Genomic DNA, 24,023 nt, shown 5'->3' with positions numbered 1-24,023 from the left:
TCTCCAGGAACCCTCGCTGTGAGCTATGCCAGCAACGACTCATCAGTTAACGACCTGCACTGCAACCTTGTTCTCCCCGCCTCCCGACCGTCCTGATTGGGCCACCCTCCAGCTCCTTTCCACCATTATCCAATCGGATGCAGCCAGCCGCCACACCTGCAGACTATATATCTGCCACCAACTACTTTATTTCACTCTCATGTATCTCAGTTTGTTCTTTAAATAGTGTACCAATGAGTGGAAAAGTTATTTTCTTTATGCCTGTTATGTGAAACAGGACAGCATTCACTCAGTAACAGAGACCTTTTGTGTGGAATCGGGTTTCAGAGAAGGCCATCAGTGACGAGAAATGTGGCGACATTTTTAAGATTTAACTCTTTTGCAGGCAAGGAGATGAATATGCCTGGACTGAAATAATTTAAAAACGTGCTCTTCGTGAATTCACTTAATTGCAATGATTTCTGGTCAAACTGTGCTTTTGTACATGCTATAACCAATGCCTTCTCTACCTGCGTAGACTCTTTATTTACCTTTTTTAAGTAAATCCATCTTGTTCTCCTCATCAGCAGATGGTCTGGATCCATTACTCTCTATGTAGTACCGGAAGAACTCCTGTAGACGACAACAGCAACCGGAATGAGCAAAGATAAGAGAAACACAGGTTGTTACTTGTTATGTAGTAAACTCAGCTGAACTTATCAGAAAGTAATTCTGTAAAAATTTTTCTCTCAAGTTTTTATTGAAAGCTACAAACTAACTTACAGTCAAATCAAAATACATTTGAAAGTAGATGCAACACAAGTACCTCGTTTTTTAAAACAACAGAGAGAAGGAAAGTTTGGAGAAGCTTTACATTTTAGAGCCTGTGAGGTCTTACCATCTTGGGCAGAATGACGTAGGAACTTATAGCCAGGAGAATAACAGCACAGGCTGTGATGAAATAACCAAAAGCACTGTCCTGAAGTCTGGATCCAGCTGAAGACAAAAGACAAACAGGATCATTACTGCATTGTGTTCTTCTTCTCAGTCCACTTTTAAACTCACATTTGATGTTCCAGTTGTTACCAGGGCAGAAACTGGAACACTTACAACTTAAACTGCGTATGTTCTTAATGAATAGACTTGATGTTTAGTCTATGACTGATCGGAAAAGGATTAAAACAAGAAGTCACAGTCTCTCAAAATAGAAATACAATTCAAATCCAAATTGTATTTAATTTACTGTTAAATAAACCAAAAAATAAAAGTTGTAAACCAAAGAGCAAATGTTTGGCTTTAAAAAAAAAAAGAAGAGAAGAATCAAAATAGCTCGACTTGCCAATCATTCCAGCTCTAAATTTTAAATCGTATCATATTTTGGTTTGTGCTGTGAGATTTATCAAATTCAGCTAAACAAATAAACTCTATTTTAGTGAAACACTGATAACAAGCCACATGTAACCGAACCAACAACATCTAAATCATCCTGAAGTTTTCACAGCACAAAATCTGTGCAAAAAGGGACTTCTAAACTACTTCTTTAGTCCTAATCAGTGAGTTGGAATTCAAAGAGTGGAATGCAGGATTTAATGTTAATTATTAAACATGTGGCTGAACTTTTAGAAAGCAATTCAACACTGAACACATTTAATATTACATCTGTGTGTGAAAGTGTCCCAAACCTTTATTACACAGGTTAAACTTTCTGTTCCTTTGAAGCTAACTTACGACTGATGCAAGATCTTGAAAGGTATATTTCTATGACTGTCATAAATGAAGTGTTTTATTGTCGTAGAGAAGCGACACATTAGCTTTTGGCGTTTGTGTAACAAACTTTCAGCTCGTCAACCACCAACACTGCTCTTTTGGGCACCATGTGTTTTAACCATTTTATATTAGAGGAAGCGTATCTGTGGTGAGTCTGTAGAGGCTGAGATGGACGTTAAGGCCATCAGTGTTTTTAACCCTCGTGTTGTTCTTACTAAAAAATGTTGTTGCCTTGTCTGAAAAAAGTCCAAAAATTCAGAAAAAATTCCCCAAATTTATAAAAATTTGCAAAATCTTTAGGAAGAAAATTCCTGAAAAGTTTCTCTCTAAAGTTTTATTTTTTTAAATAAAAAATCCCCAAATTTGACAGCGAAATTCACTGGATTTTAGTTGATTTTTTTTCCCTGAATGTTCTTAAAAAAAAAAAATTTCCACCAAAAAATGTTCAAAAATTTCCTAAATTTTTTTTTGAAAATGTGGAAGTTTTCACTGTGAAAATATATATTTTTGTTCCACATTTTTAAAACTTCAAAACGGGTCAATTTGACCCGAAGGACGACAGGAGGGTTAAGAGACTAGGCAGTAAAAGAACCAAACACACTCCGTAAAATTAATAAAACTCTCTCAAAGCATTCTTTAAAGAATTTGTCTTGCCACTTTTTTGCATTTATCTTACTAAATGCAGGACGGCAGATTATGATTATTATTACTATTATTAATAAAATGAGCGTTTTTCTGTTTACCCTTGCTGTATGGACACTTAAAATGCGGCTTTGGAGTTACTAAAACCTGACGCTGTCATTGAAAAATCATCTTTGTCTCGTGTCCAAGCTTTTAATTTGATGGCTCAAGTGTGTTATGTTGCTCCACCAGATAACGTTTTGTCATGTCTCGATCACATCCGCCATTTATCGTGCCTGAGAAATATGTATTTGACAATAATTGCGAGCTTAAGGCATGACGTCAACCAAACTACCACGTTTGCAGCTGTGATATTACCCTGTAACTCCACATATAAGGATGCTGCTGCCTAAACTACCCGTTTTTAGATTTCTCCTGAGCTGTAGAAAGTGTTGCTTCGACAAGATGTGATTATTTGTTTCTATTTTCCCGAATGTTAATTATTTTCCGAGCATATTTTGTTGTGTGTTCTGTGTGAGACATACAGGCCAGAGCGCAGATCATGGAGAAAGCAGCGAAGGCGCCGGCCAGGCCCTGTCCGCTCATGATGGGAGTGGTGTAGGAGGCGGGTAGAATCCCTGCCAGCCCGAACAGACTGCCCTGAAGAATCGCCCCGAACGCTGGAAACCAACAGAAAGCAAGGCAAGTTTAAGGATTAGTGAGTCTTTGACATGGAAGAAACAAGCTACAGAAACAAGCTACAGATAGAGATAAAACAAACATCTGCTGTCACAAACAGAAAGAATGACAAACTTCTCAGAACATAGTAATTTCTTGATGTAACTGTTACATAACTACTCTTTATCTCTCTTCACACGTAGTTAGAGCCAGTCCAGCTTTGTCACACAACTCTCACCATGCTGATGAATTACTGCACTCCATACAGAAACTTTGGAACTAGCTGCAGAAATCTGGTAACATGTTTCTGCTCAGAGGAATGTGCTGCCATAGATATCAAAGCTTTGAGGTCACCACGTCTTCCCCTCTAAATCAAACACGATGACCTGGGGGTCAGGACTGGCCCACTGGGGATGAGGAGGGGGGTGAGCTTATCCCTGCTGCTCGGTGACTCATTGTAAACAAACAAGCACAGCGAGATTACAGAGTGTGTTCTGAAGCTCAGTGTGCTGCGAGGAAGTGTGTGTGAGAGAATTTTCCCAACACAGTGGATGCAGCTGATTTTGATCAAAGACGTTCAAGACACATGGAAATAATAATTTATAAAAGCAAACTGTGGAAACACAGTGAAAGAGTCCTTAATCTAGTGCATGAGTTAATTAATGCTCCTCCTCCATGAAGACTCTGATGTTTATTTTCAGTTTTTTTGAGGAGCTGATTTAACTTCATGAACCTTGTGGAGATTTCTGTTTGTGTTGAAGCAGAAATGCATTCTGTAGAGATCTAAATAACCTATAAACAACCCCAATATCTTTAGTTTTAGTGCAATAAAATGTATTTGAAAATGCTCACATTTAAGAAATTATCTCTTCACAAAACATCATGAGCAACCTGAATATTCTTTGGAAAATAAATTCAATTTCAACAACATTATACCTCAGTTTATCCTTCACACATTAAAACTTTCAGATCACAGAGTGTCTACAAAAGAACAAATCATTCAGTCACAGCTATCTGGAACTGAATGACAGTATTTTACTTTATGATTCAAATGGCAAAAGTCAGACCAAAGAAAAAAAACAAAAAACAACCAAAATAAGACAAAATATTACAAAAACGAGACACACAATGGCAAAAGTAAGAAACAAAATGACAAAAAACGAGACAAACGACACGAAACGGAACAAAAAAGGGACAAAAAATTAGGCAGAAAAGTCACAAAGGGACAAAAAAATGACTTAAACAACACAAGTGAGACAAAAAGGACAAAACAATACACAAAACAACGAATAAAGCAAAACAGAAAATGACAAAAAAAAGATTAACACAAATGAGACAAACAAGGAAATGCAAAACGACAAAAACATGAGACAAATGACAAAAAACAAATAACCACAATAAAACAAATTCTTACAAAAATAAGACACAAACAGCAAAAGCGAGAAACAAAATGACAAAAAAATTAGACAAACGACACGAAACAAAACAAAAAGGAATAAAAAATTAGAAAAAAGCTATAAAGCAACAAAAATGAGAAAAACGACACAAGCGAGACAAAAAAGAAACAAAAAGACAGACAAAAAAATACACAAACGAGACAACAAAAGCGAGAAACAAAATGACAAAAAATAGACAAACACAAGCGAGACAAAAAGACAGAAAACCACAGAAATGATACACAAAACAACATATAAGGCAAAACACAAAATGACAAAAAGATAAAAAACACAAGAGAGACAAACAGGAAACACAAAACGACAAAAACAAGAAACAAAACGACAAAAACGAGAAACAAAACGACCAAAACATGAGACAAACGACAAAATTAGACAAAAAAGATAAAAAATAACAAAATAAAAGGCCAAAATATTACAAAACTGAGACACAAAACAGCAAAAGAATTATGAACAATCAAGTATTTCACTTTATGATCAAAATAATTTGTCCTGGTCTAGAAATTATTTTAAATTTATAGTTTTACAAATTTACAATCTGCAGCTAATGTCTTCTCTGTAATTTTTACGCTTTACAAAGTCGTTCCAGTTGGCCCTGTTTGGACCCTCTGGAGGGCCAGTTCTGGCCCACGAGCCGCATGTTTGACAGCCTTGTTCTGTATATTAGGCTGCATTTCTTCATTGTGTTCTGTAATTGTTGTTTTCACACAGACTGATAACATTTTCTGCAGGGATTAGTGAAGAATCGTGCTCTGGCTACTTCAGAGACTCACAGTTGATGCAGACGATTTTGATCATGGTGATGGTGAAGAAGGGCAGCGGGGCCACGTCCACTTTGACGAGCACCGCTGTCACCAGGAAGACCACAAAGATCACCGTCAAGCTGCCCGAAATTCGCAGCTTCTGAGGAATCCTGAAACGCGCAGAGTGAAAACAACACGAAGAACTTTAACCGCATTCAGCTGCTTGTATTTACTGTGTGATATTAAAAGCAAAGAGTCGTGGGAGGGAAAAAAAAGCATAAAAAAGCAAAAGAGGGTTCACAGAAAAGTGGATTTCATCACTGAAATGTTTTCTAAGTAGTTAAAGGATCACTGCCCTCCTCTTCTAAGGAAATCCAGGCCCTTCCTACAATGGAAAAATTAGAGTGTGTTCCAGTCAGTCTCGATGAGCGAGCCTTTCTTGATAAGAGAAAAAGAAGAGAGAAACAGACAACACAAATATAGTAGCAGAAGAACACTAAAAAGAGAGAGAGACAGCAGGAAAAAGAGGGAAAAAGTTGTAAGGAGAAGCAGGGAGAGGTAAAGCAGAAGATGGGGGGAGCATGAATAGCATTCCTGGGTGTGTTTGTGCAGCGGAAGAGTCGGCCGTGGTCGGGGTCCACCCCAGATCTCTCTCAATCCAACTCTAATTAAAAAACATACTGGCGGAAAGCAGAGGTACGTTTACATTACAGGATCGTGTTACCTATAGCGGTACGGGGTGACCAGAGGGTAAGCAGGAAGGCAGGCGGGGAAGACAGAAAACTGCGAGCTACAAATCTGCAGCGTCTTTTTTCTGAAGTATGAAGCAGGGTTGATACCTCTGGTGGATGAAGGAGTTGAGGCAGGTGAAGATCAGCAGAGGCACCATGGCGCACAGCGTCATCACGTTGTTGAATTTCGATTCCAACACGTTGCGAGTGTCGGCGCCTTCCAAAGTCGTGTTACTCGTCTGATTGGTGGCGATGTCGGAGGGCGGGTCTTTCAGTCTTTCGGTGAAGTACTAAAGAGAAGGACGGAAGAAGGCACAATTATTACAGAGGCTTTTGAGTGTGATTTGTGTGAAGTGAGCAATCTTTTTTGTTTTTTTTAGAACATTCATGGCACAAAACAGTCAATACTAAGAAGGATTTCCATCTCATGAGTATATTCTAGGACTGTAGTAGACCCAACAAACTGACAACTGAGCGTATAGTGAGAGAGAAAGATGTAGGAGGGTGTGGAATATAAATATAAATGTGGTGTATTTCACAGGAGCCTCAAAAGACGATTAAAGATGGTGAGATTTTGGTTGTGCAACATACAACAAAAACTAAATGTGTCCTGTTGAACACGTGTACAGTAGCTTTGCATCTTGTCAATGCATCTCTGCACTGAGGGATTTAGTGAGATAATTTTTTGGTGCAGTTTGTCTGTCTATTTGTAAGCAGAATTATGCAAAACCTACCGGCTGTATTTCATGAAATTTTGGTGGAGTACAGTCGATCTATTTACATAGCACCTTTAAGAAGAACATTCACAGAGTGCTTTGACAGGTAGAACATAAAAAATGACAAAAATGTACAGAATAGATAGCTGATTAAAAGCTTCTTAAATGGACGGCATCACACAAAAGTGTTAAGAGAGGAGCTGAAGAGAAAATAAAAGACAGAAATCGATTAAGATCAGGAGGTTAGAAAGAGGGAATACAAGCAGTGAAAATTTTAAAAGGGATAAAAAGGCTGAGAGTGATAAAAGAAAACTTTACTTGAAGGCGAATCTATAAAAGTGGGTTTTAAGAAGTGATTTAAAAGAAGTTACTGATTCAGTGAGCCGTATCTCATCAGGCAGGTTGTTCTAAAGCCGAAGGATTTAAACCTCGACTTCGGAACGACCAGGAGAGACCCACCCGAGGATCTCAGGCTGCTGTAGGGACGTACGGGGTTAAGGTCTAAAATATAGCGAGCTTTAAAAGTGATCAGTAAAATATTAAAATCAATTCTAAAACAGACAGGGAGCCAATGAAGAGAAGCAAGAATAGGGGAGATGTGTAATGCTGCTAGATAGGTTAATCTTTGCAATTAATCCACAGTTCATATGTATGTCAAACCGTGGGTGGGGATTTGTACGGATCACAGATCAACTACAGTCCATTACATCACTATCCATCACAGTAGAACTATTTATCTGGTCAGTGTTCTTAAACTGAGGCCTGTTTGCAAAAGGGGCTTTCCAATTTTTCCTTGTCAGAGTTTCAACAACAATAATTTCCTCCTAGGGCGACTCCACATTAACTTTCCAAGGAAATTCGACATTTTAAGAAGTTAACCCCTAAAAGCTTAAAAACAATGGCCTGGATTAAGCAGACTCTGCCACAGAGATCCACCTGAATGGAGTCATTTCAGCCACTCTGAGTGAACCCAGGTGGTTTCGGAGAGAAAGACAAACAAACAACCTTTGTGTTCTCTAAGTTAGCTGACCTTCCTCTAACTAAAGTCACCCTTTTCATTAACTTCCTGCTAACCACAGAGGTTCCAAGACGGCTCTTCCTTCCACTTCCATCTGTCTCCTATCAAGGATTGAGTGTCATTTGCCTGCAGACTTTCTCATATTAAGAAGATTACCACTGTGCTAAAATGTTACAGTTTACCATTGTTGCCGTCATGAAGAAATTCCACGGTAAGAGGGTTCCCAAGCCCAGGATGAAAAAGATGATCCAGACTGCATTGTATCTGGGAAAGCAGGAAAAGGAAACTGACATCAAAGGGATTCAAAAATATCAACAAACATTTATCAGGTTATTTACTGGGACTCTTCCAAATCTCACACGGGACCGACTGGAACTAACATTAACAGGTCTTGGGACATTGACAGGTTCTTGTCTTCTATAGAAGGATTTCTCTTACTTGTCTCGTGGTGCGTTTATGGCCGTCATGGCTCTCGTCACACAGTCGGAGGCACGTGTTCAGCGTTCAATTAGGGTGGCACCAAGTCTGCAAAATACAGATAAGAAAGACGTTTCCAAAATTGAAAAACATTTAGCACACAAGAACAGACATCCCTATCATCAGCTGACATCTGCCTCTCCTTTTTAGACACAGACATTTAAACATCAACATATGGACCAAAAAGAACTGAACAATGGGTTGTGTCATAAAACCCAAAACAGAATCCAAGTCACATATGTCTGATGTGTTGTAGAAATAAAGCATCTTGCTTGTGATGTGTTTTTCAGAAAATGTCCCGTTCATGATAACATTTATTGTGTTTAGAAGTATTTCTCCACTGCTATCATGCAGTATTTATATACCTGAAAACAAACCACTGCTGTAGGTTGATTGATTCACAAATTGTTTGCTCTTGGAGTAGGAAGAGCTATTACTTCTAAGAAAGGAGCTGGAGCTTCTTCCAGGAGTTCAGGTCGTGGTTACTTTTCCACTGCAAAGGACCCCAAATATAAGAGGCACGGTGTTGCTTTCTTGCTGGCTTTATCTTCATTTTTTTTTCATCTTTACTTTTGGGGAGTCTCCAGTTTTCAGTTTCAGTTTTGACCAGTTGATCTGCATTATAAATAAACATATCCTGCACGTATTCCTCTGCAACTTGCACAGAGGCTTTTTTTTTTCTCTCTCAGACAACATTACAGAATGCATTACAGAATTTGAACAGAAAAAAGTTGACAGTCCAGTATGAAGTCCACTCCAAACTTAGTGGCTGAATGCCAGCAGCATCGCCAAAACACCTCAGACTGTAGGACACAGACGCACTAACAACTCAGCTTCCTAGTTTCTGTGTTGGCTCATAAATCATTACAGAGTGAGATGAAACAGCCACAAGAACAAAGAGCAGTAAAACAAATTCAAGCAACAAACAGATGAGCGAAGGTGAAATTCCAATGTCAAATTTCAAATTGATCACATGCACATCTCAAGAAAAAGCATTGCAATTCTTATTAAGAAAACTTACTTAGAGAAGGGTTGGCGCACAGACAGAAGACCCCTCTTTCCACAGATCACATGAACAGCTAACACAAGCGCTGAGGAAGCTCTGCATGCTTCACTTTATACCATACAGAGGTTTCGTAGGTTTACACCCAACTAACTGTCTTCTGCCCATTGGACCTGCCCTCTTTGCATTCAATGCCCATCCCTCCCTCTTCCCTTCTCCTCGTACACCCTGTTCTCTTCGACCCAGCCCTTCCTACACATTTTTACATTCCAAGCATGTATGATCCTCTTTGGCGTTTACACGTCAGCTCCTACATGGATTTCATTTTGGGGCGACTACAGCTTCATTTTTCTTAAAACATATTATCGCTCTTGAGTCTCCTGCATTCACATTCCCATCTGTTCTGCTCTCCATATGATACTATTTTTTAATCTATACACCCACATGCCCTTCATTAAGTCCTCCATCTCCCCTCTCAGCCATATCTCCTGCTGCTTTGTAATTTCTCACCTCATTTCTTCCACTGTTCCTCCTCAGCGTGTTTCACTCTCATGTTCACGTCTGCTGTGTCCAATCTCTATTCTCATCCTACTCCCTGAACTCAGCCAACATTATTTATGCTCTCTCCTCGTCTTTCAAGCATCTTCTCCCCTGAATCTGATGGAAGACATATGCTCAGATAGCTGTGTGACACCCTCTCCAAACAAAATAACTTCACTTTAAAATGCTTCCTCCTTAAAAACACAAAGCGGTCTGGCGTCTATTCAAACTAAACAACACAAGGCGAAGTTTAGGCTTTCTCAGCAACTTCACGGAAACTTAAAGGCAATGAAGATCACTGCTGATTGGCCACCAATTGTAGGAGCTTTAAAAGACTAACAGAATTCCTGCTGAAGCTATCACACTATTCTGCTGATCATCAGGTGGCAACGATGAGTCAAGTAATGCAGAACGCTTGGACAAAGGCAGGAAAGAAGGGAGACCGCTAACAAATAAACACGGACCTAAACAATGTAGGTTTGACAAGGAAGGAAATGCATTCATTTGTTCGACCTGTATGATTTATTGAGTGACATTCAGTGTAAACATAACTTACTTGCAATCAGCTACAAATTTCAACATTTTCAGTCGCAAATGCATCTTTCTAAGATCCACTCAATAATTCCATTAAATCAACACAAGACTGCCATGTACAATTTGATTGCATCGACTGAGTGCTCCTCTATAAGGTCTTGTTGGTGGCAGACATTTAGAATCCCACGGTTGATCTGGATGTTCATGAGTGTGCTGTGAGCGAGGACAGAGAGTTCTCTTTATGAAGGGGTATGCACACTATAGCCCATTAAGCATCATGCATGGTAACGTCACGTGACGGACTGAGCAGAGTTTAACGCTCACAAACCACCGTCTGTGAGCTGAGACAAAGGTCAAGAAAAACTTTGGGATAAATGTGAGGTATGGAAACATCTCAGACAGAAGACAGGAAAATGGTCACTAGACAAAATGGTCAGCCAGAAGCTACAGTACAGTCAAATTAAAAAAAAAAAAACAATCCGTAGAATAAAGTGAATTTGATGAAATGGCACGATTTTAAGCTTAGATTGGGTTAAATTTTCTGACAAAACCGTGCAACAGATGAGTAGTTCAATGGCTAACAGAAGGGTTTTTATTGATAAATGGTGTAATTTGGGTGCAATTTTTAATTTAGGCAATTTTTCTCATAACCATCTTGCAGGTTTTACGGTTCGGTTGGTGCAAGTATTGAATTTTGAATCTTAATTTGACTGGACCCACCTTGTGTCATTTTGATGGATTGGTTTGAACTTTTTGGGCATTTATTTGGTGGATTTAGTCACATAAAAAAAACATGCATAAAGTCTGAAGTGGTCTGAGTCTTTGGTAATCCCCAATTTCCTACGTCTGGGAAGACTGTGTCTGATCTTTTCCGAAACGCACAGACTCACATTTATACCTGTTTTCCGCCTTGACTGGTCAGCTGTGATTGAACTTCTTTCTATATTTTTTAATATTTCTTAGGCCACTACTTCTGTCACTTCAATGTGTCACAAGTGGATTCTTTCCAGGAGATTCTGGGTCCAAGGTTGGCTATTTGAAGCAACTATAAACACCTAATTTTCTCATGCACTCAGACAACACATTTGACAAACTTCGTTTATCTGCTTTAATCCTCCAGAATTCGATGCGTGTCTCTGCCTAAAGAACATTTTCCTCGACGATGCCTCAGCGAGTTGTAAATGGCCCTTTGAGAAACACAAAGCCAAATTAGCGTTTTACACTCCTCTGTCTTCTTTCTCTCTCCCTCTGGTCGTCAGGACAAATGTCAAACCTCTCAGTTTGAACTTCATCATAGCCGGCGGTATTACAGACACAAGAGCACGTCACAGTTTAAAACACACCAGCTTAGCCATGTCCCAGATTCCTGTAAAGTACGCCTCTCTCAATCTAACGTGTCATCGGTGTGAGCCAGCTGGCATTAGTTTCCTAGTGCTGAAATGGTGCCCACCACACACACACCGCCATGGGCACTTTGTAGTCAGCAGTGGCCATAATTTATTGTTTCCTCCTCCAATGTCGGGGTAAAAGAAAGGTTCAAACTGGGGCAGTTTAGACTAGTCTTCTGTTTGCTATGGTCACTGCCGTGAAAAACCTGATCTGATCACACCATACTATTTCTTATTTAAATTCACACAAACCTGTTACACTATGATTCTGCTTTTGGTCAGAAGATTCTTCAACTCTATAGCATCTGCGTGTTTTGTGAATCATCTAAAAAGATCAATAACACCTTTTCTGAAAACAGCGTTGGAATATTTTCTTACTACCTGGTGTCTCGTTACTCGGGAGCGTTACGCTGTCAGTTTAAAAGATTACGCTGTGATTAGGGCCGCTACGCTGCCTTTCAAGTTGTGGTATTGTGTTTTGAGCACATTTGCTTGCGTAATATTTCCATATTTATGTGAGAAAACTTCTTTATTGGGGCAGTTGGCGTTGTGAAAGAGTTATTTTGACAGATAACACCATGTGCGTTTGTTTTTATCGACTGGGTGCCTATCTAGGTTAATTTATGTCTCCACACCTCAGCCATACTTTCCTGTCGATTTGACACGTTCCCGTCTAAAATTAAGAGTCACTTCCAATCTCGGGGTTACAATTAGCATGTCTCGGTTGTTACTGTGATGCCATGTATGGTGAATAGTGACCTAAGTCACGAGCATTTGGAGCATCTGCGTGACGCTCATTGGCTGACATCTGGGCAGGCCGCTCGCGAGATTTAATGAAGGCTATTGCGCATGCGCATAGTGTCGGGCCGTCCCGACCTGCCGTTACGCTGTAAAAAAGTCCTGGTGAGAACCCGGCTCGGTGGGTGTCAATATTCATGCATAGATTTCTACAAGACAAAACAGCACGAACAGAAGGAAGAGAAGGAACAGGGGCTCCGCTGGATTTGTAGGACCTCTGCATTTTCAAAGGTCCACAAGATGCTTTTGTGTTGGATATTGGAGCATATTAAATCAACACACTCATTACAATTTCAACCAAATCTGAGCAGAAACTTAGACTCCAGACACAACATCAGAAAATCGGCTGTTCAGCTAAAAGGTCAAACAAGATAACAGAGACAAAACTCATGATGAAGATGATATGATTATATGATGCATCATGTGCTGCTGATGTGCCACAGTGTAGATGTGCAGCAATGGAGCGTGACCTGAACACAACCATGCACGCTGAGGAGATGCTGGTTTTGTTTGGTTTTAGTTTAAAGAGTCTTTTTGTCTACAAATCTGTGACCCAGGGGAACAGATGACAGTAAGCACGTGCTATTTTTTTTAACAGTATGGGAAGATGAGGAAAGAGGTGGTTTAAACCTCCCGCAAGTTTAAGTCTCCCAGTGAAGCCTATAGCTGGTAGCACCAAGTGTCATGGAGGTAGCACGTCTGTCTGCTGTAAAATCTTGGTCAGCAGTGGTACAACCAGTGACAACGGCTGCAGAGCACAGGGAACTTTTCAAACTGGGGATAAGGAGGGAATGAAAACCTAAATCTTTCCTTAAACAACCCCCGCATTGGCGCTGAATGTTAATAGAAAAGGACAGGAGTTCATTTTTCTCACCGGGATACCTCTCGAACAGGGTGGCCTTTATTCCCAGGCTGAGACAGAGAATAGTTTGATGCTGGTCATATGATGAGACGAAGGAAGAATAACCTCTTTCCTACAGGTCAATTCCCAGTTTTCTCTGAGCAGTGTTAAACTAGAACGGCATTCTAGCACTTAACCAGAAAAAAAAAAGTCTCAGGAAGGTACTTTACCTTTAGCTCACCCAAAGAGCTCATGTTCCTGTGTCAGTGAACTCAGATTTATAGGAATCTGGCAACCTACTGCACTTACAAAAATGTTCAAAACCAAAAACTCGCCACCTCTAAAGAGTTAAAACACCTCCTGGTTTTCATTCTAGCAATCTAATTCGATTATTTTACAAATGAGACACAACCTGAGTGCAATTAAGTGCAGTTGAGTAGCTGGCAGCAAAGAAAAAAAAACAGAAAACTGCTGCAAACATGTAACACAAAATTGAATTTCTTACACCAATAAATGCAAAGCAAACACACAGCCATCCCCCCAACAAATAAGTTTTGTGCAGTAGGAATAGAACAAATGGGCGATTGTGCACTGAGCTTCTTTTGATAAAGCGTAAATAACAACAGATGAGAAATTGATTAGGTAACAGTAGATGAAGTAATCCTTCTCTGGGTAGTTTGAAGCATCAACAAACATCATCTATCTATTCATCTGTCTATCTGTCCATCTATCTGTGACATTAATTTCCATTTTTGTTCCAGCAAACACACATAGACATACAAAATGTAGCTTCCTCAACACCCGAGGTGGAGAACATCCAGGATACATTATTACGTCGGAGCGCGCAGAATTTTACAACCTTGATTCCAATTTCACGCTGCGTTTCCTCCTGTTCGTCTTTCAAGGACAGCATTATTGACTCCTTCCTCCGCCTGTCTTAAGAAACCATTTTAAGATCTCCGACAACAGAAAGATTGAAAAGAATGAGGAACATGTGGGTGAGTTACCTAACCTTAAAAGAAAACATGCAAGCTTCTCTTTAAACGTTACATCACTGAGAAATGCCACAGAAACTGCCATTTCTCATGGTTTCTAGATCAAGACACAGTAACAAGCAGCAGGTTTTAATGAAGTGTTTCTGATGAGGTGCATCAGTCACTCCTGTGCACGTGATTTATTCTGGTAACATCAACACCACTATGGATGAATCGTACCCAGCGATAGCAAGCAGTATAAGCAAGGGTGTCAGTTTGTTTTTAAAAGTGGGGGGGATGGAGACCACAGCCAATGTCAGATGGAAATGCACACCCTGGGTCGGCCAGAGGCGTGCAGGGGCAACATTTCGGCCCGGGAGAATTAGTACTATACCGGCCTACAGACCTCTTTACCCGTATATACCGATAGCTCAACAGGATGAGCCTCCGCCTTCGGTGCGGTGGTTGTGAGTTCAACCCCAGTTCGTGGCATTTTGTCGCCGTTCTTCGACATTTTCTCAAAGTGCTGTCTTACCAACGACACGGAAGCATATGAGAAAAGCAGGCATCCCTCACCAATGCGGGGATATCCCCGGTGTTCCCGATTACCCAGCACGCCATTGAGCTTCCACTTGGCACGGGCGCAAATTTAGCACCTGCACATTTTTTTTTAACCTCACGAAGGTGTGCTAACTCTCGGCCGAGTGCGGATGGTGCGTTCAGGAGCGTCGGAATTTTCTATACTACTGAAAATAACTGGGTTTACAACGGCTTACATGTGAAGAATTTGAATGTGTTGGAGATAAAATGACCCCTGACAAAAAGTGGGGGGGACACGTCCCCACCGTCCCTCCCTAAACTGACGCCTATGAGTATAAGCGTATACTTTTGTTGCACAACCAAAGCAATCCACACTATTTAATTCCTTTGAGGTGGGAACGTGTCACTGGAAATGGCTTCCAAGGGCTACTAAGCAATGCAATCGTTATAATATCAAAGTAATGATGTTGAAACTTCCAAATGTATCAAAAATCATTAGGAAAAAAAAGAAATGGATTTGCTATATCCCAAAATTCAATTCAATATACCACAAAGCTGCATGTGGAGTTACTGGTGAGAGGCCTCACTTCAAATACAAGTCTGTTAAGACTCCTGTTAGTTTAACAAGCAGATGCAGAAAGAGAAATGTCAGAAATCTGAAGATATTTTAGGAGAAGCAAAGACGATTAAAGCAATGCAGTATGGCTGCAGTCAAGGACTATTATTGACTAACCTGACAGTTGTTTTGGTCAGTTGTTTAACCCTCCTGTTGTCTTCATTTACAGGCACCAAAAAATATTCTTTGTCTGAAAAAAAATCCAAAAATTCAGCAAAAAAATTCCCAAAATTTCAGAAAATTTGCAATAATTCCAATAATTCCTTGAAAGTTTCCCTTCAAAGTTTTATATTAAAAAAAACAAATTTGGTAAGAAAATATTTTCCAAAAATGAGTAAAAATATTTAAAGTGATTACATATATATAAGTAAAACTTCTAATATATTCTTTAAGAACATTCTCATAAAAATCAACCAAAATCAAGCGAATTTTGCTCGATTTTGGTTGATTTTTTTGTGAATGTTCTAAAGAAACATTTTAACATTTCTTTTTTCCACCAAAAAATGTTCAAAGATTTCCCAAAAAAGTTGAAAATGTGGACATCAGAAGTTTTACTGTGACAATATATTTTTTCCCCCACATTTTCAAACTTTAAACCGGGTCAATTTTGACCCACAGGACAACATGAGGGTTAACACATTAATATTTCAGAATATAGCAAAAAGAAAAAAAGAAAAAAAACAAGAAGTTTTACCAAAATTGGACCGCCCGGCGACAAAGATGACCCCTGTGACCTTGAAAATGAGGTCACGGTCACCAAATGCGAACTTGACCTGTGTCTTATTATGGTACACCTGTGTACCAAATATGGTGAGGCTACATCAATATTTGATCGAGTTATCGCGCAGAAACCAAATTGTTACAGACAAACAAGCAAGCAAGCAAGACCATGCAGCTGAAAACAATACCTTCCGGAAAACGCAGTTTTGCCGGGCGGTAACAAGAAGTGTTCATACCAATTTCTCAAGAACAGGGTAACACCCTAACATCACTTTCTCGATGTACTCCAAAATGAAATGATATTTACTTTGCAATGGCATCTATCAGAGGTAAGAATCCACATTTGAGATGCTGGCATGAGAGTTTTTCTTCTTTTTCATTTTTGCTTAAAGCATGATTCAGTTGTATAAGTTGTTCTGACATGTATCACTCTTAAATGAAGAGAGGAGTATGTACACATGTTGGTTTTGGCAAGAGCCCAACTGCAACTAAAAACCTGTGGTACCTGTGCATCTGTGTGTGTGTCTTTTCCTGCTCTCTCACTACATTCCGAGCTCTGACATGTGCTTACATTTATGTAATTTGCGTTCTGACGATACCTTCCACCTAACTTTACAGCTTGTGTATGGAGATGCAACGAGGTCCGGATATGGAAATATAAATCTGTTAGCTTCCTAAGACAATAACCAGATCTACAAGCTAAAGAAAGTTCACTGAAAACATGGCTGTGTGCTGCAGGATTCAGATAATCCACTCACCTTGAAATACTCATTACGGATGACTTCTACTTTGCACACAGTCCAGATTTTAATCTGCATGGAAATCCAATTTGGAATTTCAATTAACAGCACTCGTGTATCTAAATCTTCAGAGAATCCAGACACCAGATAGTTCTGAGAGGAAGATTTTGCATTTATCACATTTTGTTGCCTTTAAAATTTCTGTTGATCTGACTTTTATTGTATGTGGAGGCAGTAACCCTGGCAACAAACGCAACGCTGCATAAAAATGTCTCAATCTTCTATCACAGGAACACAGCGGTTTGGTGGGAAGCCGATCTCACAATCAGCAGTCGTTCCTTCAAACAGTTTGTCCACTCAGGCCTTTCATGTCAGCCACCAGCTCTGTTAGCGGCCAAATGAAATCCAACTAACGGAAAAAAAATAATGAAAACACTGTCACCCTGAACTAACGCTCATCTCAGGGAACGTACAGTAGGCTGTGAACAGAAGGACGCTGACAGGTGGCCAAATACCTCCTCACCTCATCACTCCCACATGCACAGTGAGGCGTTCAGGGGCAAACCAAACAGACGCAGCAGGCCTAGGTAACACAGTGAGGGTCCTCTGCACTGATACAATTAATTCAAACAGACCTCAAACAACACTGAGTGGACTGAAGCTGGGAGAAGAAATCCAATCAAATCTAAAACTTAGCTTGCCAGATGCTACTGGTCTCAACAATTGTCTCCAAGAGACGACTGGTTTCCAATCCCCTGATGTAAACTCTAACAAATAAAGGATTGCATTTTGGTGAAACAGTGGAAGTGAGACAACCAATCAATCAAGATGACAAGCTACAGTAGATTTACACCATTTCCATTAAAAGAGAAGGTGAAATGAATAATTATCTACCTTAAGTAGGAGGTGTTGTACTAACAGTACTGCAAATATCTCATCTTCATAAGGATGCACATTAGGGCTGTCAAAATGAACGTGTTAAAGCTGATTAATCCATCATCATGACTAATCTGATTAAACATTTTAACGCAATTAATTTCTCTGAGTCTGTTTGCTCATGCAAAATTAAACGCAATTAATATAGATTAAAATGAATAATATTTCATCTAGATTAATCAAAATTAATCCACAATAACCCTGTGATTAATCTGATTTAACTATTTTAAGCATTCGACAGCACTAATACACACACAACTGAATCAAACTGTATCACTTTTCAAAAAGCACAATTGTCTATTCTATTCATGTGTTTCTGACTATATCTTCTGAAATACAAGCAGGGGCAAATCAACTTTAGTTTTGGCTGATAATTGTGTCCAATATTCAGCAATTCTCCTTCTGTTGGCATCGTTATCTTGTCTGAACCGTAATCTGATGTAGTAACCTGTCTTTATCTGTAGTTCCTCTCTGGTCTTAAACAATGTCAAACATCAAGTAATAACCAACCAACAACACAAAAGAATAAATCGTGATCAAAATTTCGACACAGAGAATTTCCCTTTGACACCAAATACTGATAATCAGTATTTTTCATTGTTAACAGAAGTCATATACCAATGATGCTATATATATAGGCTATATATATATTAGGGGAAAAAAGTTAACTTTTTTCCGTCAGAAAGAACAGAAACTTGGAAACTTGATAGGCCATTTGTCAAAAACGTGCCTAGTTTACTATCTTTTCATATGTTTCTATTGTTAAGGCCATCATCAAAGTGTAGTAAAATGTCCTTTGATTAATCAATAAAAGAATTTGAATTTCTAGATGATTTGTTACACATTATTACTCCTTAGCAGATTTTGACATATATATATATAGATATATATATCTATATATATATATAGATATATATATATAGATATGTATAGGATAAAAAAACACATCAGTGGACCCCTAAAATACAGCATGTACTGACAGTTTGTACTTTCTGCTGCTTGTTCGTAATATAATAATGATTTGCACCTCAGCACCTTCCAGACACAGGAGAGTGATCCGCACTGATTGCTGTGTTTTGTTAAACAATGATGTAATCAGGACAATACAAATAAGGGCAGGAAACAATAGCACAGAGACAGGAAAGCAGAAAATACACACACATGAGAGTAGCATAAATCTCTAAGAGAAACTCTGGAAAGTAAAAAAAAACAAACTCATTTATGCTGAAAAAGGGAGAGGCTTAAAAGGTCTTCAAATCTATTGTGTTGGCCGTGACCCGCCTCCTTTACACCGTGAAGCCTTTCCCGCCTTTCAGAGCAGCAGGAACAAAGCCTGTCGCCAGCTGCCCGTCTTTACAGTTGTTTCAAGAGGTCTGGATGGATGGCAGACTGATGAAGTGGCAACAACAGCCCCACTTATCACCATGACGACACCACAGTCAGCGCTGATTGGATCTTATGAGTAAGGCTTTCCTTTGATGAGAGTGCTTAATTTAATCTTTACTTCACACCAGCCAAAAATGACTCATCTATGCTGGAGGCACGCACTATAATATTCACAAACTCCAGCAACAATTTGGGAAACTTAAACTCCTACGTAACAGATGCTCACGCCTGCCCAGTGGTGGCTCAACGCCGCTGTCCCATCAGCTGTCGGGTGGAAAACAAAGCCGCCATTCTGGTGCTCTCATCTCCTTGCTTCAGGGTCAGTGGAGTCGCAAATAGACTCAGACACGTGTGACATGGAGACACGCCAGGGAAAGAGAAATCCCTCGTTATGCACAGGAGTTGTGGTACATTTTAGGAAGAAAACGGCCAAACTAACCCCTAAAAGCACCGGAGAACCACATGACTGTAGTTCAGCATGTAAAGTTACCAACATAAATACAAATTTGACATATAATCAGCTGTTTTTTTTTACCTACACCAGCTTCTTGTTAAAACCACATTTTTGTGAGTCACTGCCGGCGGCACGCTTATAAAGATCTGAATGGACTTCCCCTTTTTTAACTTTTACTGTAGGATCCTGTGACGGATTTGACTTAAACGGTTCAGGGGGAAATATGCACATAAAACAGACACAAATTAGGGATAGAATTTCTTTCTTTCTTTGAAAAAAAAAAGCCAGTATTGACAGATTTAAAACATGATGGAGTTTTACTACTTGAGAATTACTGACAATGACACATGGAGGATGCCATGTGCTACAAAACCACTCAAGTCTGGGTCTCATTGTGCTAGATAACCATTTTGGAGTAGCTAAATGCGCTGTCATTTTGATTTCTGACTCATTATTTGCCTCTTGCCTTTACCCACATGGTAGGTCTCAAAATCCCATTAAAGCTGACAATAACACACGTGTTTTCCCCACATACAAACCTGGCATAACCTAGTTATTACATTTACAAGCTTGGATCACATCCCAGCCGATCTAAGGTTATTATCATGATATTTTTTTGTTTTCTGGGGGCAGGAAATGAGACCGAACGGTGGCACACAATGTGACGTCAGGAAACACATTAGGAACTCATTATCCTGTAGTTTCAGAGAGAATCCCTCATTATCCACAGGACTTATAGTACATTTAGAAGAAAACGGCAAACCTGACCCCTGAAATCACTGAAGAACCACACAACCATAATTTAACATTTAATTTGACCTACATAAACACAGATTTAACACATTTTCGGCCATTTTTTTAACACATGCTGCAGCAGAATTGTTAGAGATCTGACACGCTTATAAAGCTTTAAATGAACGTCTACTGTTGGATAACAGATTTGACTTGAACAACTTGGGGAGAAAATATGCACACAAAATACACACAAATTAGGGCTAGAATCACTGACAATGACACATGGAGGATGCCTTGTGCTACAAAACCACTCACAAATCTGGCTCTCATTGTGCTAAATAACCATTATTGAGTAGCTCAATGAACTGTTTCAAAATCTGATTTCGATTTCCGACCCATTATTTATTTATCTGCAGTATTTCCCCACGTGGCAGGTCTCAAAATGCCATTAAAGCTGACAATAACGCACGTGTTGTCCCCTGATTCACCACAAACTAGCGCTGACACAAACTTGATGTAAGCTAGTTATTACATTTATAAGCTTGGATCACATCACAGCCAATTTAAGGACATTATCATGTTAGCTTTTTGTTTTCTGTAGGCAGGAAATGAGGCTGAACGTGGCACACAATGTGACGCATAAAATGAAGCATATGTTTGCCGGTGAAATGCCGCTAATTTATGACGTTTTGGGGTCAAAACACGTCAATTAACAGCACGTACCTGTCGGCTAGTTTAACTGTTCAGCTACCGGCAGTAAGCCGCACTGACCACGCTGGAAGTTGGCGCTAAATTTAATTTTCCTAGCCTCCGTCAACAAAGAAAGCATGTGGAGATTCACCATAAGGAAAAAAAACAGCACGCCTGTCATCATTTCTGCCTCTTTATGAGAGTTAAAGACGCCAAAAACGAGCCGCCGGGCTGTAAAATCAACACAGCGGTATCTGAAAGTAGGAACGTTATTTTAACGCTAAATTCGAATTTAACGGTGAGTTTTTGAGGCGAGCGCTGACTCGAACTGCCGCCGTTTTTCGCGGATAACAGCGAAAAATCGACTGACAGCGACGTTTTGGTGAATTCAGAGCACTTTTAATGAACTTCTTGTGGGATATTTGTCTTACCTTGTTCCAGGCGGAGGCTTGTTGGTCTGAAGAGCTGGTCTCAGTCTTTTCACTCACTGTCCTGAGCTAGCAGCAGTGAGGCGTTTATGGCCCCACGGAAAAACGTACTTCACATCGAACGAGCGTCTCGCTGCGCTCATTTCAGCGCAGTTTTTGCTTCGCATAATGTCACAAAATGACTTGTTTTAACAACAAATTTAAAAACAAAAACATTTAAACAGCTAAAATGAGCCAAAACGCAACAACGAAAGCTTTATTTTTTTTTTAGAACAAATGAACTGAGGTACCCTAGGCCAGATTCTGCAGGAAAAGCATGTTTTATCATGCACAATTTTCAGAAACTTTGCCTGCAGAACTCGTTTTCTTTCATATCTGTTCTCGGATTAATGCACAGGAATGATGATTGCACACTGTTTACTTTATTTTCCCAGTATTACTTCTACAGCCTGATAGTGTAATTTTTCCCAATTCATCTGTGTATATATTATTACATTTTGTGCTGTTAGTATCCTTCTGTGTATGTTTTTTATTTATATCGTATATATATTACATATATATTATGTTTTTTAATTTATAGATGTGTTCTCTTGATTTTTCTTACTGTCACTTTGCTGCTGTGACATTGCAAAGTTCCCCTTGTGGGACTAATAAAGGATATTCTTTGCTATTCTATTTTCAGTTATTTTATTTTCTACTAGGTACTGCACTTCTCACATTATGTAATATTGTTTTGTGAGCTTTATCTGGCAAAAAAGTTTCCCTCAGGCTTAATGAAGTTTCATATACTCTTATTTTACTACACTTTATTATTGGTATCTGTTGACTTTATTTACAACACAAACAGCTTTGGAAATAATAATTAAACCACATGCTGTATTCTTTACAAAGGCTCCATAACAGGCCTACTACATCAAGAGTTTAGTTTTTTTATAAATTTTATTTTATTGTATCACAGTGGCTAAATAATCACCATGACAGCATCTTCTAAAAACAGTTTGTAAAAGGCTTGTAATAATTCAATGCATGCAAGTCAGCATTATTTTGTGCTATTTTGAGCTGTGAATGTAAAGTCAGCAGACAGAAGTCATCACACAACGCTCAAAGAATATAATTGCACGAATACCTCATTTGCATATTTAAACTTAAAATCCCAGAAAATTTATAATGAAAAAACAGCTATCCCATTGCAATTAATTGGCTTGGGAAGTTCTGTGGTGATATTTATTAGTGTTTTACTTCTACTCCATTGCACATTAGTCAGATAGTGTACTTTTTACTCCACTACAGATTTTGTATAGTAAGATTACAGATGAATAACGCAAAATATGACCAACAAATAAACATCTACGTACTATTCATTACACATAGCAATAACATAGCAAAACCTATCCGCCTTTGAGGGGAAATCAATGAACCAAACTGTAGCATAAAGAAAAAAAGTCTTTAAAAGGAGCTGTTAAATAAAAGCTCTGAGTATTTACATGCAGTAACGCTCCAATTAGATAAGTCAGCTGCAGAGAGCTTGTGACTGTACAATTAACGATTGTACCTGAAGCCACCAGTAGGCTACTCAGAGGAGGGGAAATTTCTTAGTAGTGTGATGAGGAATGACATTAAAATGTCTGCCGCTCTAGAGTTTTTGAAAGCATGTGCCACCCACTGAATGATTCTGAACCATCCTTGGTGATGAATAATATAACTACTGACACACCGAAGATGATGTGGAACATCAGAAGTCATTTACCATCATTCAGAGGTCTCTTACTAAAAGTGATGGATGAAAAATGGGATTAGTAACGTGATATCTTTAATTTTTCTTCAGTATTTAACCAATTCAATGCCTCTTATTTTTGCTGAACTCAAGTTGTAGTTCTTTATAAGCTGGTTAACTGGAAAGCTGATGGTCCATACATAGTCAAAGACAAAAAAATCCTTCATTTTTTACATTTAATCTTCAAAGTAGCCTCTTTCTGCTTAAACAACAGCTTTGCACACTCCATTCTCTCAAACAGTTTCATGAGGTTGCTTCTAGCAGTCTTGAAGGAGTTTCTACATGTACTGAGCACTTGTTGGCTGATTTCCCCTTCTTCTGCTGTCAAACCCAAACTATTCTCCGCTGGGTTTAGGTTGAGGTGATTGTGGAAGCAGTCATGAGATGCAGCACTCCATCACTCTGCTTCTTGGTCTCTTACGAAGCCCAGAGGCTCGTCGCTCTGCAGAAAAACAATGATGGTCCACTGAGCCAAAGCAGAAGGGATGGCATGACACTGCAGGATGTGGTGGTGGCCACATTGGTAGAGTGTTGCGTCCAAACACTGTCACATTTCCTCATCATTGCACAGTCGAAAAACCGTCTGCTCACTTTTGTCTTACGACACGCAGCTTCACCAAAATTCTCACATTTAGACTCCATGAAAACATGATCATGAATGCTACTGTACGCTTGGTTTTCAAGGTTGTTCTCGGTTTATGTGCTATTACCTCTTGAGTTTTTGATTCATTGCACATCTGGA

The 24,023-nt window shown here is 39.3% G+C and overlaps 1 protein-coding gene across 4 annotated transcripts in view; it reads right to left on the bottom strand.

Annotated features, from left to right (window-relative positions):
• Positions 1–24,023, bottom strand: part of LOC110964064 (equilibrative nucleoside transporter 1-like) — a 58,106-nt gene that overhangs the window by 13,893 nt on the left and 20,190 nt on the right. For 2 of the 4 annotated variants that reach the window (XM_022212660.2, XM_051959497.1), the window contains exons 2-8: positions 8,146–8,232; positions 7,890–7,971; positions 6,082–6,263; positions 5,273–5,412; positions 2,913–3,047; positions 878–975; positions 531–612 (exon numbers count right to left, since the gene is read on the bottom strand). In XM_022212660.2, the coding sequence (XP_022068352.2) occupies positions 531–612; positions 878–975; positions 2,913–3,047; positions 5,273–5,412; positions 6,082–6,263; positions 7,890–7,971; positions 8,146–8,174 (748 nt within the window). In that variant the 5' untranslated portion in view covers positions 8,175–8,232. Of the gene's footprint in view, positions 1–530; positions 613–877; positions 976–2,912; positions 3,048–5,272; positions 5,413–6,081; positions 6,264–7,889; positions 7,972–8,145; positions 8,233–9,205; positions 9,346–21,510; positions 21,603–24,023 lie in introns of those variants that run through there. The other 2 variants (XM_022212662.2, XM_022212661.2) reach the window with 2 other exon arrangements.

This window comes from Acanthochromis polyacanthus, chromosome 15 (assembly GCF_021347895.1).
Source record: "Acanthochromis polyacanthus isolate Apoly-LR-REF ecotype Palm Island chromosome 15, KAUST_Apoly_ChrSc, whole genome shotgun sequence".
NCBI classification, from domain to species: domain Eukaryota; kingdom Metazoa; phylum Chordata; class Actinopteri; family Pomacentridae; genus Acanthochromis; species Acanthochromis polyacanthus.
This window is presented reverse-complemented; position numbering and strand designations above follow the sequence as displayed.